General features: G+C 31.4%; 1 protein-coding gene across 3 annotated transcripts; it reads left to right on the top strand.

Moving 5' to 3' along the window:
- The first annotated feature begins 2,631 nt into the window (after positions 1-2,631).
- Positions 2,632-17,897, top strand: LOC109795400 (DNA mismatch repair protein MutS, type 2). 3 transcript variants are annotated; one of them, XM_020354892.3, is made up of 22 exons: positions 2,632-2,969; positions 3,747-3,875; positions 4,007-4,174; positions 4,267-4,350; positions 4,614-4,664; positions 5,477-5,533; positions 5,615-5,697; positions 5,814-5,937; positions 6,019-6,078; positions 6,821-7,042; positions 8,140-8,287; positions 8,710-8,837; positions 9,116-9,163; positions 9,249-9,379; positions 11,080-11,162; positions 12,973-13,076; positions 13,418-13,488; positions 14,278-14,585; positions 14,800-14,989; positions 17,064-17,229; positions 17,347-17,452; positions 17,618-17,897. In XM_020354892.3, the coding sequence occupies exons 1-19, from the start codon at positions 2,778-2,780 to the stop codon at positions 14,955-14,957; spliced, it is 2,349 nt and encodes a 782-aa protein (XP_020210481.2). In that variant the 5' UTR covers positions 2,632-2,777; the 3' UTR covers positions 14,958-14,989; positions 17,064-17,229; positions 17,347-17,452; positions 17,618-17,897. The 3 variants fall into 3 exon arrangements, with proteins under 3 accessions (XP_020210481.2, XP_020210479.2, XP_082919645.1); XM_020354890.3 differs by having other exon boundaries at positions 2,633-2,969; positions 14,794-14,989; XM_083063519.1 differs by lacking the exon at positions 2,632-2,969 and having other exon boundaries at positions 3,745-3,875; positions 3,997-4,174; positions 14,794-14,989.
- Positions 17,898-18,118: the final 221 nt, after the last annotated feature.

Genomic DNA, 18,118 nt, shown 5'->3' with positions numbered 1-18,118 from the left:
TAGAGAAATGATTAACTAAAAATGAAATGAGTACTCCTAACAACTTACTTACTAACAAGTTTTCAACTAACTAATATTATGTAACAACACCTCCCATATTGAAGATGGTCCAGAAAATATATATGTAAGTGCCTTCGACGATGGTTGGAGAGTAGGACGTGATGATTGGGCCTTGTGCAGCCCACAGGAGGCCTGGTGGTGGTGGTGGTTGTAGAAGAGGAAGGAGGAAGTGTAGAGAACATAGGTGGAGCATCCAAGGAGGAGTGTAATTAGGTGGGGTCCGAGGATGGAGGATATGGAGAAGGTGGTGTAGAGGGCGGTGAGGGAGTTGTTGGAGGCTGTGTGGTTGAGTTGAGATAGTGGTGAGTTGTGCCTCAAAACGAATGAGGGTTTTGGGTGCTTGATTGTTTTTGATCTCCATTGGAAACCATTGCCAAAGGTAATTGAATTTGGTGTGTGTGGCTAGTTGAAATGTGGTGTCTGTAGTGTATCAGTGTAAGTGTGGGAGAAAAATAAGGAGTTAACAAGATTATACTTTTAGTGCTAAGGTTTTTAGAATGTGTTTTCAGCATAATTTAAAGCTAGATTTTACTTATATCTTTATTTTTAAGATGTATACTAATCTATGATAATAACTATTGACCCTGCTTTGTTGAAATCGGAATCATTTAATAAATTATTTTTTAAAATTAAATGAACTATTATCGAAGGATTAATTTCAATTTTTTATTATAATTATGTGGAATATTTGATAGAGAAAAAAATAAAATAATGTGAAATGTAAAACATGAGCAAGCGGAAGCAATAGTAAAACTCGTTCTTTTAGATTGGTTAAATGTTAATAAGATATTGAACGTTGATAAACAACTTAAAAATCTTATGCTAATTATGAAACCTCTTTAAATATGTGGATTCTCTCCTCCATTAAATGAATTGAAGTGCAATTGTGATGCACTTTGTTTTAGGAAGGCATCATAGGAATTAGATATTGTTTAAGGAATGAATAGGTTTTTTTTATATAAGTAATAACTGTCTTATCAAAGTTAATATATCAATAAAGGGGTAAAATAAATGTTATATTACATATTTTTAATTGACTCTCCAGTCAATGTGACTATTGAATTAGATTATAAATTAATTATAAATCAGATTCATAATAATAAAAAAAATATTTTTAAATATAACATAATTCTCAATCAAATTAGACAAATTATGATATTTCCTCCTTCTATTATTATTTAACATAGTAAAATAAAAAATAATTTAATAACTCATTTTTAATTAGAAATTTTATTTAATTTAATTCTAAGAATATTTATAATAAAACTCTTCTATGTATCTAGAATATTATTTTAATAAAAGAACCTAATTTTATTGATGTAAAAAAAATTGTAACTTCTCTTTTTCCACTATCCCCCTCTTTCATGCTCTCTTTCTCCCGCCAACCTCTCTGCTCTCCTTCTCCCACAAATCCTCTCTAACAATTCATTACCAAAATCGTGGAAGGTAAAGGAAAAAAAAAAAATGAAGACTTGAAGAGATGAAGATGAGGAAGAAATAAAAGAAAAAAATGTTAGAAAGAAATAGAGAGACTATGTAAGTGCTAGAGAGAATATACCAGAACCTTTTTCCTTCCCATTTTTTTCTCTCCTTTGACTCTCTTTCCTCTCTTCTTACTTTCACCGTCCTTCTCTTGGCACTCCCCTCTCACCCCTTTCTTTTTCTCTATAATAATTTTTTGTGGTTAAATTAAAAAAAATGTTAAATAATTTCTATTTTATTTTTAAAGCTCATGAACTATAATTTTTAAATAACTTTTAAAATAAAACAAAAAAACAAATAGAATGAAAAACTTACCTTTCAAAGTGTAAAGGGGAGAATGCAAATGGCAGCAACAACATGGCTGTATAAAACAAGAGCAAAGATGAAAGAGCCACTAACCAATATGGCCTTTAATAGTAGCTGCATCCCAGAAACAAATACTTGCACTAGTATCATGCTCCATAAAACATTTGATGATGAGAACCATTCCTTCAAAGTTCTCCTAATCTTTTTCTCCATTTCTCTCTCCGTCTCATTCATTTTCACCATCTAAAGAAAGAAACAAACAAGCACATTATAACAAGGTGCAAGACACACTATACTTAACAAAGATTTGAACGTATATGTGAAGTGAAGCTACAGCACTAGTTGAACTGAAAAATTAAGTGGTAATGGAAACTTCTAAAAGAAATGAAATACGGTGACACATGCAATGCATTAGAGCAAACCCTTTAAGAAACTGTGTGTCAACTTGTCAGTGGAGACTGAAGTAAAGATCATCAACCTTTTTATATAATTTATTGTGGTCCATTAATTTTAACCTCTAGATTTAAGATTCATATTCTTATTGTGTAATTATCCATAAAAATTATATTTTTTTTCTCCCTAAATATCATTCTCTTTTTCTTTCTTCTCATTTGTTTTTTCCTTGATCCAAAAGTAACAAAATTAGGAAATTAAAACCTTTTCCTCTCTTTTGTCATTTTTTTTCCTCAAAAAATCCTAATTATAAAAAAATGATAGATTAGTTTTTTATTTATTTATAAATAATATTATCCTATCCTGTTTTTTTTGGGTGTTATATTTGATTCCCAAAGCTGGTTACGTTAACCAACCACTGCTATTGTAATCCTGCTCCAACTGTTGTGGTGTTGCTTCCTCTGCTCCTCATATCAGCAAAAACACTCTGCAAATTTTAGAACCCAATTGTTAGAAGAGAGTCCCATGGCATAAAAATGTTATCTTTCGCCATAACCATACCTGTCTTCCCCGTTATTAGCATTAACAAATGGAAGCAGAGACGCAGACATAGTCAAAGGGTGTATGCTTCCATTCGCCATGACAGCCTCAGAGTGCTCGAATGGGACAAGCTTTGCGATTTGGTCGCTTCCTTTGCCACCACTTCCTTGGGCCGTCAAGCTCTCAAGGTCCCTTTTTTTTTGCCTTTTCTCGCTATGTTTGGTTGGGTCCATTGAAATTTATAAAATTGAATGAAATGATATTGTGATTGATTAGATTGTTTAAAGTAAGATAAGATGACATAGAATAGAATTGTCATAGAATGTATCTTATTGAGTCCCATTTGATTGGTTGGAGTTTAAGACCAAGTGATCATTTAATTTTTGTGTATTTGGATGAGAATTCGCAAAATTGATTTAGAATGAAGTTGATTTTGCAAAATTTGATTTTGGAGTGAAGCTGTTTATGTTTGGGTGTTTTTATCCTAAAAGTAAGTTAATAGAAAAACTCGGTATAAGTTTTTTTTAATCAAATGCATAAGCTATATAAAGTTGTTTTAACTCGAAATCAGTTCTAAATCCATAATGATTTCTTCAAAGGTGGGATAAACATGTGAGCATTTACCTAAAATCATGTTAACTGGTATTTCAAATGATTTTGGATGACTCAATGTGAAATCAAACACTGAAAGTTGGGTAGAATTGATTTCGTTAAAATTGATTATGCATTTGAAATGAGTTTAAACTAACCTCAGTAACAATGTGTGCGCGTGTGAGAAATTTATTCCTGGTGGAAAACAAATAGGCCCAAAACCAGTCCTTTTTCAGATTTATTATTAAAATATCTAAATAATGAGATTATGACTGTATTGTATTTTACTCCATTATTCAATTGCATTCCACTCACTGTTAGATATGTAAACATGGTCTTATTTCATGTTATGTTGTCGGGTGTTCATGTCGCAGGACCAGCTATGGTATCTGAATCAAACTTTTGAGGAAAGTCTTGCACTTCTTGAGGAAACTAATGCTGCTGTCGAAATGCGCAAGCATGGCTCTTTCAGATTGCACTTGGGGCACCTTGATGCTATGCTGGTGAGTAATCAGTGTGCAAAAACTGGTTCTTCTTATAATAATTAATAATATGATCAGACAATTGATCACAAGACAGTTTTTTATGTTTCTGCTTTCTTTCCTTCCAAATTGTTGATTCCAGGTTTTTGTAGGTAAAAAATGCCATTCAACATGCCCGGAGAAGTATACCAGTGAGTGGCTACGAGGCACGGGCTGTTGTGGCTCTTCTGCAGTGTGCTGAGACCTTGCAGGGTGATCTCAAGGCTGCAATTAAGGAAGACAAAGATTGGTATAGTCGTTTCATGCCTCTTACAGAAGTGGTAAATGGTGAAATAAGATTTTGAATGTGTCATTTCATATAATTAATGTTACTATTTTTCTGGTATTTTTACCCACCCAAACATGCTTGCAGATAATGGAATTAGTTGTCAATCGTTCTTTAATTAAAGCAATAGAGCAAGTTGTTGATGAAGATGGATCTATTAAGGACTCTGCGGTTTGTTTTATATCTCATTCAAGTTTCATTTTTTCTATCTCTGCATATTGTGACAGTGATCGGCTACCCATTTTATTTGGTTTGAGATGTCATGTGTTGTATCTTAAATTTTCTTAGCATTCTTCAGTACATAGCATTCAGTGAGAGAGAATAATTCAGAGATGCATCTTGTCTTACATGGTGCCATACAGCTGACTGTCGGTTGTTTCTTGTTCTCTTTTTACAAACAAATGTATAACATAAACTTACATTCTTCGTTATAGAGTCCAGCCCTTAAACAGTCACGCCAACAAGTGCAAGTGATTGAGAGAAAGGTAACTCCTGTTTATTTTACTTTAGTTTACACCAATCTAGTAAATTTCATTTGAAAGTTTGACACAGAAATAGAAAATTTATATTCTTGGCTATCTCATTAACATTATTCACACCTTTCATGAGTATTCTAAAGGAATCTCTTGAGATTAGGATTCAGTCACAGAAGTTGTGGCATGTGCTGACAACAATCTACCTGAGGATTGGGCAAAACCCCAGTTTTATTTTGTCTGTCTTAGGTTTTTAATTATTGAAGTAACCACTTGTCTATATTCTTTAACTTCCATCAGCAGTTTTTGTTTTGTTTTTTTTTTTTTTTTTTTTTTTGTGTGTTTGTGATAAACTGATAATTATCCCCACGACCATGTCACTTGAATTTATTTGAAATTACACATGCTTGTCCTCTATTTTCATACCCCACCAAAACCTCCCTCAATGTGTGAAGGAGTAATACAAAGTTTTATTTATTATTATTCTTATAAAAGTGGATCGTGGGTCTAATTCAATTTTATAAAACTGACTTGTAAGGTGAGAATTGTTCTCACTTATATACTTTATTTTGGTCATATCACTAGTCAATGTAGGATCTCCAACAATTATTATTATTATAATTAATATTTTGCAATTGATTCTTTCATCCACTAAGTATGTAAGATGTTATATTAGTAAATCTTCTCTGACTTATATTTTGACTCAGTAGGTTGTTCCCCTGGTCATCTATTTGGTCAGACATGCTATATAAGTTGTTATTTTAATTTAAAAGAGTTCATTCTATACATTCCGTTATTTAGGATGATTTGTTTCCTATGTTCAGGTACAACAGTTAATAGAGAGCATAATCAGGAGTGAAAAGAGTGAAACATCAATCCTCGTAAGATTTGCTAGACTTTAAATGTATTTCTTTTCCACTTGCATGTTTCTTTCTCTATTGAGTTTGTAATAATTTGAACAGGAAGTGAATAACGTCAATGGCAGGTGGTGTGTAAGAGTAGATTCTGGACAGAAGACGAGTTTCAAGGGTCTACTATTATCCAGGTGCTTAGAATTTGTTAATATAGCTTTGTTATTCTTTGTTCATGAAATCATGTTTGTCAATAAATCTAGTAGGTAGGCATAAAATTCCATTCCTTAAAGATAGTATTTGTTGGCAGTGGATCAGGAGTTGAAAGTACTATAGAGCCACTTTCTGCTGTTCCTTTAAATGATGAGTTGCAGCGAGCAAAAAGTTTGGTGGCAAAAGCTGAAGCAGATGTGCTTTTGACATTAACCAAGAAGGTTATAAACATAATCTGATAAAGATTCTTTTGGTCATGTTCTTTTCTTTTCTTCTCTTATGATGTCATAATTTGTATGCAGATGCAACTGGACCTTGATGATGTAGAAAAGATATTGAACAGTTTGGTTCAACTAGATGTGGTAAATATCCTGTAATGTTTTTGAAGAGAAGTGGATCACCATTTCTTTTTTCCTCTATCTGCATTCTTCCCTCTGTACTTGTTCACTTGCGAGATTTGCTTAATGGTTATCCTTTTAATGGTCATCTCCTCCTTGAGAGTTTGTTTGTTTTTCAATTTTCATTTTTGTGAATAAAATCTCGTTCACAATTTTTTATTAAGAGTTGTAGTTTAATCAACAGAGAAAACCAGCTGAAGCTCTGTAAAATTGAAAAATGGTTTCATTGGTTAATTAAATAAATTCCCAACTACATTAAATCATGGCAATATAAGTCAAAGGCAAGAGTCTCCTACGAAGGCTCTGGATTGCTGTTTTCCTTTCCCTGGTTAGTGGTTACATTTTTTAAATCACTTGAATAAATAAGTTAAGTTGGTAAACATGGTTAAATTCAGCAAGTATATTACAATATTTGGCAGGTAATATCTATATTGAATTTGAACAAAATTTATGCACCTGGTCCACTTTTTATTGCATCTAGCACCAAGAGGTAAAACAGAATTGACTACACATATAATTACCCTTAAAATGATTTTTTTCTACCATGTAAGACACAAACCATGGTATTGGTGTAACTGTAAACTTGGGATTTAGTGCCCCTATGGTAACCTACTTAGTTGCTTTGGTAGGTGACTCAGTTAACAGTATATATTTATAATATTGATTACTGTGCAAAATAGTCATTAATGTGGTCCCTATTATGCAGATTAATGCTCGTGCTACTTACGGTCTTACATTTGGAGGGTCAAGTCCTCATATATTTCTGCCAGATAGGAGTAGCTCTTCTACTGCAGAAGCCTTCTTACCAAGGAATGAAGATTCCTATGAACCATTACCCAGCAAAAGGGAATGGAAGTTGTATCTTCTAAAAGCTTATCATCCTTTATTGCTCCAGAGGCATAGGGAGAATTTGAGGAAGGCCAAAAAGGTCGTCAATCTTGCTACTTCAGTTTAGTTACAGATGATACATGTTGAATTTAAAGGGGGAGGAAGAGGAGATAAAGAGAAAACAATCTAGATATTTTAGAGAATAAAATGTCTCTCTAATTCAAAAGAATGCAGTGCATAGGTTCTGCATGTCATTCATATATATAGATTCTTGTTGATAGAGTTAGTGAAGACTATTCTCTAGGATTAAGCAACTCCTATCAACACTAAATGCATTTAAACATGAGGTACATGAAAAAACTGTTTCCTAAGCACATTAAATGTCATTATTGTGAACAACACAAAACTACTCTTATCTTCACTATTAATTTGAACCCTTATTTTCCTCTGTATTTGGGGGATGGATGGGGGAGTGGCGAGTGGTTGCTATTCCTGGGTTGGGGTTCTTGTGAATATTTGATAAAAAGGATTCTGTGTTGATTGTCAGTAATACCCCCTTTTCAATGAAGAGATGCTTAAAGAACAAGATCTCCAGATTGTTGCTTGTAATGATTAATTACTTCCTTTTGCCTTTTATTTTCTTCCCATGGAAAATCATCAGGAAAAAACTAGACAAAAGAATAGATCATAAACAGGAGATTAGGAGAACCATAACTTGAGGATTAGGAAGTTGGGTTAGGGTTCTTACTTCTTTCATTGAAGACGCTCTATATCTTTATTTTATTTATTTTTCTAGACATTTGAGTTTATGATCTTATGTTTGCTACACGGGAAATTTTTCCTTTTTCGAGAATCTGATGTCGAGGAATGTTAGTTTCCTGCGTTTGGTTTGTTATTTAGGGAGGTGGAAAACTAACTTTCCAAAGATAAAAATAAAGTTTTAATGTGGTAAAAACGACATATTGCCTTTATTTGCTTATTTAGTGTAGTAAAAATATTTGATTCTCAAGTAACATTTATAAACATTTCCAGAAACAACCAACCAACAGATTTTTAGGATTCCTAGGAATTGAGATTCCAGGATTTATGATTTTCAGACATAAAATTTTTTGCTGTGTATCAAATGCTGGATTTTTCTTGTCAACTGCTTATCTTGCTTTTGATTATCATTCATGATAAAGCACTTCTGGTTATCAGGATGCCGCACTGGACAATGGCCAGCCAGTACCAGTTGATTTTTTGGTATGTCAGAAAACCCGTGTTATAGTTATAACTGGCCCTAATACTGGCGGTAAAACCATATGTTTGAAGACTGTAGGATTGGCAGCTATGATGGCAAAATCAGGTGTTTTCATTGTTTTACACCCCGGGTCCCCCTCTTTTCTCTCAATGTTTAGCATTATTACATGCACACAAATAAAACCATTGTTGTATTTTGTCAAGTAAAAATTCATTTATTTTAAACTTGTATTACTGAGAGCTTCTTGGTATTTACCATTGGGTGCTGGACATGAATTGTCCTGTTACATCTTCTCCAAACTTGGACAATATTTTTTGTTTAACTGTGATCTAATTTTACCCAACACGCTTCTTCATACCAACTTATTCATGACAAATGAATCTTCATTTCATTTCTTAATCCACCATTATTATTCATCAATAAGCTTGGTAGGATTGATTAGTGAAGCCATATGTTTGCTTCAAATAATTTTTCTGTTTACTCTGTTTAAATACTTGAATTTTTTATGCTCTGAATAAATGTTGCAGGTCTCTATGTTCTTGCTTCTGAATCTGCACAAATTCCTTGGTTTGATTCTGTTTTTGCTGACATTGGTGATGAGCAGTCCTTATCACAATCTTTGTCCACATTCTCTGGCCACTTGAAACAGATAAGTGTAAGGAATAATGTTTTGATTGTGTAATACTTAAATGCTGAAGACTCCTTCATTCAGTTATTCAATTTCTATTGTTGCTTTCTATATATTTCATACCTCGATGCATAATAGAGATATGATGAAATTGAGTGATTTACAAAAATTTCAGTTTGGTTTTATTTGTACATTTTAAATGTTGATTTTATTTTCAGGTTACAGTTCAGAGTGACATAATTTCCCTTCATTATTTTTAAAATATAACAGAAATTCTTGTTTCACTTTTTAACTTTATCTTGCAGAATATTAAATTACTGTCAACAAGCCAGTCACTAGTGCTACTAGATGAGGCATGTATTTTATTAGTTTAATTAAAAGTTCGAATACGTAATGCCATATATGTGTGATGGATAGTACTTTGTTTGCAATTGTTAGGTTGGTGCAGGAACAAACCCCCTTGAAGGAGCAGCACTAGGAATGTCGTTATTGGAATCTTTTGCTCAAGACAGTTGTTTGTTGACTATGGCTACAACTCATCATGGTGAATTGAAAACCCTAAAATATAGGTAGTCAATACAGATGAAGACAAAACTTTGATTTTGGATGTACTTGGTTACAATATATTCTCTTGTAAAATAGAAGAAAAGATAAACAAAAGAAAAAAAAATATTAAGCAATTGATTTGAAAACTATTAGAAAGATTCATTTATAGTCTAACTACCATGAACCCATTTTTTTAAGGGTACAAATACCTAAGCCGAGTTGTCAAATAGCTATTTATTGTTGGTAATGTTTAATAAAATTTCAAATATATATTGTGAAACTAACTGCCAATAGTTGTTTGATAGCTTACACTACATTAGGTACTCCATCCCCCATAACCCATACGGTTTCCATACTATCTCCCAATATTGAGTTATATTTTTTTTAAAGAATAGTTTCCATATTTCTTTTATATTTTCTGATCTCTGTCCTTTTTTAATTAGGATTAGGTGTTTTCTGTTAGTATATGTTGGAAATAATGAAAATATAGTAATAATGTAAATATAGACCATGGAGACCTACGTTGATATTGCAAGATCACTCAAGGATAAGAGGTCTACATCATTTGTTTAGAGGTAACTTAGTAACATTGCTTAGCAAAAACAAAATGTTGTGGCAAGGAATAGTGTTGAAGTCGAAAATAGAGCTATGGTTCAAGGAGTTTGCAAAATGTTATGGCTTAAAAGAATTCTTGAGTTGGGAATCCCTGTTGGTCTACCGTTGAAACTATAATTGTTGTGACAATAAGGCATAAGTATACCACAAAATCTAGTACAACATGAGCATACTAAACATGTGGAAATTGATAGACACTTTATCTAAAACAAGATTGATGGAGTTTTTTGTATGCCATTTGTTCCCACTGCACAGCAAGTGATTGATATCCTCACCAAAGGGGTTCTCAAATGAAGTATATACTTCTTATGAGCAAGTTGGTCATGACACACACAAAAATATATATATATATATATATATATATATATATATATATATATATATATATATATATGCACCAGCTCATGCCCAACTCGAGGGAGGATGTTGAATTTGGTAGAGGAATCTGTCCAGATTTGTAGGAGCTATTTTAGGAGAAATAAATATGAATCACATCAATTCAGATATGTTTAGAAAGTTTTATACCTTTGTGCATTTATTTCCTTATTTAATGAGATCTGTTTTCCAGTTTATTTCCATTTTTGTGGCTGAACTAGTCATTCAGTTCTGCATAAATACCCTATGTAGTAAGTACTGTTATTTTTTTAGAACAGTGAGAAATAAATTATTTTCTCTAAAACTATAATAATAATAATAATAATAATAATAGTAGTAATAATAATAATAATAATAATAATCGTTATTGTTGTTGTTATTATTATTATTATTGTTATTTAAATTTGATCAATTGTCACTGCAACTTTTATACTATCAACAAATAAGAAATTTCGCATCATTAAAGTTACTAAGGTCACTAGTAATAAAAGTTTTTATTTGTTTTTAAACAAGTGGCACCATTATAGTTCTCTGATAATTTGAAACTTTTGTACAAATGGATCAATACTAAATTAAATCTGTTGTTCTGATGTTTGTTTTCTATGTATATTTTCCTTTAAAACATTTAAAATAGTAAAATATATTATCCTTTTCACTTGTATGTTTTCACGAAAAGTATTAAACTTTAGCCTCTAGTTTTGCTTTAACATTTCTGCGATTTATTCATGAGCAGTAATGAGGCCTTCGAAAATGCATGTATGGAGTTTGATGAAGTGAATTTGAAGCCAACTTACAAGATTCTTTGGGGTGTACCTGGTAAGCACTCTTGCTTCATGAATAGTAAAAATGAATACAAGTTTGTTGATGCCTTTTTTGATTGCGTTTAAATACTCTGCTTTATGTTTGATTTGTCTCCTTCCTTTGTGTGTATTTGTGCTCATCTGAAGCATCTAAAAGCTAGAGATAAACCTTTGAATATTACAATCCCAAAAAGACGGTTGAGTATGAAGGGTTAAGCCTAGAAAGCACTTTTTTTATAAATAAAAAAATTGATGGCTAAGGATATCATATGCGCACAGAATTATACAATTACTTTTTTTCATTGCTAACGGTAGTCTTTCTAACTCAAATAAAATAAAGGGTTCTGTCACTGCATAGCATACCATAAGAAGGTGCCATTTGTTTTCTATAATTTTTTTATTGCAATATTTTCTTAAAAGATGTAGTCATGATACGTAGATCGTGACAGTTATCATCTTTTTCTTTTCTTTTTTTCTCTTACCTAACAAGTATAAATTTATTGTTGGGATATGAATTAGGGGAAGGGGAAGGGCTTCTATGGCAATGTTATCAAAACTAAACTGAACTGGTCATTGTAATCATGAGGCACTAGTTCCTAATTCAAATGTAAATGAGCTGTGGTCAAACTAATGATGATTAAGGGTGCGTTTGTGAAAGAGTTATGTTTAATGTAACCTATGTTCAGTCCAATGAGACAAAAGGTTTACTTCTACATTTTGTGCATTAGAACGTGTGATTGTCCATTTAGCACTTTTCAAACGCTAAACAACACTCCAAAACGGTGACCAATTGCATGGGTTTCCTACCTACTGGAGTCAAGGAAGAGTAGATACACTCAGTCTTACCCTTTCAAGTGAAGAGATTGTTTCTGTTATTGAACCCATGATCTTCAAGTCATATAAGGCAGCAATCTTATTGATACACCAAAGCTTCACCTCAAAACCAATGATAATTAGATATATATTTTTTATAATGTAATTTATTAAGCAATAAACTAACGTGAATTCATAAGAAATCAAGTTAGGTTTGATTTTAAATTAACTTGAAAAGGATCATCTCATACGTGTTACAAGTTACAAGAAAAAAAAATAGTTAAGTTGAATTGAAAAAATAAATGTGACTTAAGTAAATATCCAAGGACGGAGCCAAGGGGGGACCTACGGGTGCCACGGCCCCCCTAACAATTTTAATTTTTTTTTATATTTTTTTTTATATGCTTTTGATACTTTAATTTTCATTTATTATAAATTATATATTATTTATTCTCGGCCCCCAGTATTGAAATCCTGGCTCCGTCCCTGTAAATATCATTAGTAAAAAAACACAATAATTTTAAATACACTTTAGGTTGTAATATTATAAAAAAAATTGAAAAGAAAATAACTATTGTTAGTTGAGCAATGGTAAAAAAACATGGTCAAAAGTCAAAACCTTCAATCCTTAAACACCAAGGTTCAATGCTCAATGAAAGAAATGTAGTGTTTTTGTTGAAATAAAGCTTGAAGTGGTCATCAAGTAAACCACGAGTGGTTCATACAGTTCAGAATGACTTGCATCTTGTTCACTGATTCTATAGATGGTTTTTAAACTAAGCTTTAATTGCTCATCAATTAAATGATGACCACTTTGTAAAATTCAGGATGGTTTGCACCTAGTTCAGTAGTTCAATGGTCGGTTTTTATACTAATGATTTGAGAGGCTGGACCAAACTAGCTGATGGACCAAATCTTAACAGGATATTGCATATTTCATGGATTATTTTAAATGATAGTCATATGTGGTAGACACTTAACGCATATAACTCGAAAATAGATTTTAATTGTAGGGCGCTCAAATGCAATAAATATAGCCGAGAGGTTGGGACTGCCATCTGATGTTGTTGATAATGCTCGTAAGTTATATGGTTCTGCTAGTGCAGAGATAGATGAGGTATGTGTATTTTGTAATTATCTTCACTGTATTTATTATTTGTTAATGGTGGTGTATCATGTCCTCAGAACATTATTTATATTTATATTATTGTTTTAAACTTTAAGCAATGAATAGACCATTGATTTTATGCCTTGAACTTGATGCTAAAGTGGGTATTTTAAATATATAAATTGACAAGTAATACATTTGTGGTAGTTTTTCTGGGAGATATCAGATAAAAGTTAGAATTATACAGGGCTCTGTGTCTCCATATATTTTCCGCCTAATAATCAAATCTAATTCTTCTCAGTGTATTACAAAATTTTAGTTGTTTCATCATAGTTTATTTTTTCATGTAGGTAATCACTGATATGGAAAGGTTAAAACAAGATTACCAAGAGCTATTGGATGAAGCACGTCATTATCTGATGTGAGACTCTGCTTTAAAAAATTTAAATTCATTGCATACTTTATTCCCCCAGATATTTGCATTTCACGTACAATTTAAGGAGAGTTCATTATGTATCATAGGCACTTATTTATATATCTAACAGATAATGGAGCAAGTTCATTCGATTGTTAATGCATTCAAGGAGAAATGGATCATGTAATCATATTCATATCTTGCTTTTTATTCCAGATAGTTATTTTACTCTCTTTAGTTGTTATCAGTATGCTCAATACCTGTAACAAGGCTTCGGTCCCTGTTTTAGTAATTGGATAGTATTTTGTGTTAGACTGACCACCTCTAAATTTTGTTAAGCCGTGTTCTCTTCTATGCAACGGATACCTTGTTTAACTAGGGGGATTCACTTATGAGAGCATTGAAACAACCATATATTTAGTGACAAAGTAATGATTATTAATAAATACAAGAGTCTATGAATAAATTTTATTTTGAAAACATAATCCAAATAAAATTATTCAGATTCTTGTAAGGGTATAACTAGATTGCAAGAATGAGGATGGGGGAACAAAATGTTAATATCATCTTCCCATTACTTATAGAATGATTACTAATTGGGCGAAAATTCCATATAATTGGCTTAATTTTCTTATTTGTCTCATGCCACTGGGTACTACGGTTCTCCTGTTTCTTGGCTGGTAATAATTAATTCTTGCAGATAATCATTAACAGGATCCGCCATACCTTTGTAGCATTTGTAAATTTTTAATTGCGATTTTTTTTTTATAATTTTTCTTGTGTTTGTAATTGTAGGCATTCCAGAGAACTTTACAATAGTCTATTGAACACCAGAAGGAAGATCATGGAACATAGTACTAATCTAAGATTTAAGAAGATGAGAGATGTATCTGAGGCTGCAGCAATGGCAAGATCCATCCTTCACAAGAAAGTGAGGGAATTGGATGTATCAACTAAGCAGACTTCACAGAACAATAAAGAACCCTCTAGGAGCTCTGATTCATCAGCAACCAACAAAAGCCAAACTGCTGCAGATAACAAAGAACCTACTATTACTGATAAAAGTGCATCTGCTAGAAAAGTTTTTAATCAATCAAGATCAGGTAGATGCAAATATAATGAGGGAAATAAAAGGAAACTGAATTGTGATGAGATAATATGCTTCCTTGTTTAACTCGTTGCATCTTAATTAAGTGTACAACTCTAATTTATTTTTATCTGGTGATAGTACACACTAAAGTAGTGCTGTCTAGTCTTATAATGAGGAGTATCATTGGAATACTGATGCAGTTGTCATTCACCTTATTGAAGTTGCAGGTAAGTCTGAGCCTCCCAAGGTTGGTGATATGGTACATGTCTCTTCCCTTGGGAGAAAGGTGACTGTTTTAAAAGTGGATTCATCCAAAGGAGAAATTGTAGTTCAAGCTGGAAACATGAAGTTGAAGCTGAAACTAACTGACATTCAAAGATCGTAGAAGCGGAAAATCATGGCCATGGTCATAAATGAGTAAGTTTTTTCTTTGTGTACAAGATCATATGTTGTGCCTTTCTAACTGCAGAACATAATAATACCCTGCACCACCTGAAGATCCATATTTTCATGGAAACTGGGAAGCATTAAGATTCAAGAATTAAAATTGATTTTTTATAATTTTTGTTTTTAGAAACTAGTGCATTGTATTGTGCCCCTAATTGTAGACGGTCCTTCCTCCATCCCTCGATGAACTAACAATCCCAAATGCTCAAGTTGTTAAGTGAAGAAACATGAATAGTTTAATATTGCATCTCTAACGTTGTAAGAGCCCTTTGGGATTAAGGCCTTGGTTGAATAAGTATTTCCATAAGCACTAATAAAGAAGATGATACAAAAGAAATTTTTTTTTTTTCCAAAAATTAAAATTAGTTTATGTATAAGTTAAAATCAGCCTTTAGAGAAGCTAATTTTAGTTTATAGGAGAAACTAATTTTATTTTTTCTTTTTATTTTCTTCTCTTTTAAGTATGGAGAAATGTATCCAAACAAGGTCTTAACTATGGATAATGCACAAACCCGCCTATCTTGTACTAAAATTTAACTCTTTTTTTTTTTTTTTTTTGCTTAAATCCTCTTTTAGTCTATATAGTTTCATGAATATGCAATTTTAGTCTCTCAAAATTTTTTGTTATAAATTTGATCTCCTTAGTTTTTAAATTGCTAAATTACACTTTTGGTCTCCCTATAATTTTTAATTCACAATTTTGATTCATCTATTTTTAATTACACATTAATTCACCAATCTTATAAAATTTACAATTTTGGTCCTCTTACTAAATATTTAGTAATGTTGGTTATGATATAAAATTAAGTAAAGGGCATAAAAATTAATATTTAATAATGTTGGGTTAAATTTTACTTTTAGTTCATATTTTTATCTCATAATAGTGGTAAAATTGATCTCCTTAGTTTTTAAATTGCTAAATTACACTTTTGGTCTCCCTATAATTTTCAATTCACAATTTTGATTCATCTATTTTTAATTACACATTTTTAATTCACCAATCTTATAAAATTTACAATTTTGGTCCTCTTACTAAATATTTAGTAATGTTGGTTATGATATAAAATTAAGTAAAGGGCATAAAAATTAATATTTAATAATGTTGGGTTAAATTTTACTTTTAGTTCATATTTTTATCTCATAATAGTGGTAAAGTAGAAATTAAAGTTGTAACTTAGTTTAAATATTATTAAATATTAATTATCATATTCATGCCATCTACTTGATGTAAAGTTATATCCAACGTTACAATTTTAACAATTAGTGAATGAATATTCGACAAAAAAGCTAAAATTATAGATTTTTTTTATAAAATTAAGGGACTAAAATTGCAGATTAAGCATTATAGAGGAACTAAAATTGTAGTCTAGCCTTTTTAAATTAATTAACGTTGCTCTACCATTAACACATGATTCAAAACTAAATAAAAAAATGTTAATAAGAGTCCATGAGTGATACTATTTCTAGTTAGTCATAAAAATGTTAATAAGTGTCCATGAGTGATACTATTTCTAGTTAGTCACGTAAAAAAACAGAAGTATTAAAAATTAAAAATAAAATTATGTTAATAGATTATAAATTTTAATTGAAATAAAAAATAAACTTAACATATTTGTAGTAAAAAAGCAATGTTATTTGTTACATAAAAATTAAGTAACTATTCGGTAATGTCATTCATAGACATGTTAACATTTTTTGTTTAAATTTGGATAACATGTTAATGGTAGATAAACATTACTTAATTTTGAAGGTTAAGGAACCAAATTTGCAATAAAAAATTTTGGGAGACCAAAGTTACACATTCGTGAAACTACATGGATCAAAAGCATATTTAAACTTTTTTTTTATTAGAAGAATAAAGCAGTTAGGATGGAACGCTAGACCATTTGGCTATAGAGATTTTGCTGTCATGGACCAACTATCCCCAAAAGATTAAGCTGATAGGTGACAACATGTGAATGATTTTATATTAAATCTCTAACACCCCTTATCCTATAGCACTTCAAAATATCTTTTTAACTTTTTTATTTGTATGCCTTGAAAGGGGAAAATGTGCATTGAATCTGCTATCATATGATATGACGTGAGATAAAACCAAGGTGGGGAGGACTTTCAGAAACTTCAGTTTCTTGATTTAGCCTGGTGTGTCAAGAACTAGAATTTTACAATGTCATCAGCAACACAAATAGTTGACGTCCTAACTGTGCAAGGTACAATTTTCTTGATGATGCATATAAATTTACCTCTAAAGCAATTTAAGCAACTAAAACGGTTAGCAAGTTGAAATAAAGAAAAATCACCCTTTTATGGTTCTGTCTCCTTGTCAGAATGGATGAAAGCTGTGACAAAAAAATGCAAGAAAATAAGGGATTCAGTTAAAGAAAGTTATATGGGCAACTGATGGTGCTTGCTTAGTGGAAAGAACAATGACAGGTATTCATAGAAAACAAAAAGTTTTAGGTATTGTATCCTCTGTTTCCTTTTACTTTATTGAGAAATGAACCCTCCTTTGAGAATTTGTTATATGCCCTTTATTTTTGGTACACTGTGTCATATGATTACTTAATTGTGCTAATTTGTTTGTATTTTCTATTTTAGGCTTCTTGACACTATTGGCGTGGAATATCCCTGCACCCTCTTCAAGGAGATACCAATGGAATTCCTGTTATGTGCTTGGATTCCTTAAATTAAGAAAACACCTTCCATGCCCCCCCTAAAAATCAATTTATGAAAAGGGAGCATGGTGTGACGTAGAAAGACTCTGAGTGTGGTTAACAGACACACAAGTTTGATTATAAAATGTCTTTACTTTTTTCTAACAATTTTTTATATCGCTTTCAAATGCAAGGCATGGCCTACTTCTGGTTAGTCCTTAGAACTCAATTCTATTAAGTTTTATTTTGATAAGCTTCTCTCAAAGTATTCTTAAAAGAGAAAAATAGAAAAGATAATTAAAATAGGCTTCTCTATAAATTACTATTAGTCTATGCATGAATTAAAAATAAGATTTTGAAAATTTTAATAGGGGAGATTTTTTACAAATTTTTTTATACATAAGTTAATTTTAGCTTATAAAAAAAATTATTTCATTTTTACTTT

Source organism: Cajanus cajan, chromosome 9, assembly GCF_000230855.2.
Source record: "Cajanus cajan strain Asha chromosome 9, NIPB_CcT2T_4, whole genome shotgun sequence".
Lineage (NCBI taxonomy): Eukaryota > Viridiplantae > Streptophyta > Magnoliopsida > Fabales > Fabaceae > Cajanus > Cajanus cajan.
Note: the sequence above shows the minus strand (reverse complement) of the source record. Positions and strands in the feature narration are given on the sequence as shown.

What these genes read in the sequence shown, in the direction of transcription:
- LOC109795400 (XM_020354890.3), top strand. Translation starts at nt 2,778, where the DNA reads ATGTTATCTTTCGCCATAACCATACCTGTCTTCCCCGTTATTAGCATT. An exon ending in GCCACTTGAAACAGATAAGT is followed by an intron (nt 8,838 to 9,115) that starts GTAAGGAATAAT and finishes TTTATCTTGCAG; the next exon opens with AATATTAAATTACTGTCAAC. An exon ending in GATTCTTTGGGGTGTACCTG is followed by an intron (nt 11,163 to 12,972) that starts GTAAGCACTCTT and finishes TTTTAATTGTAG; the next exon opens with GGCGCTCAAATGCAATAAAT.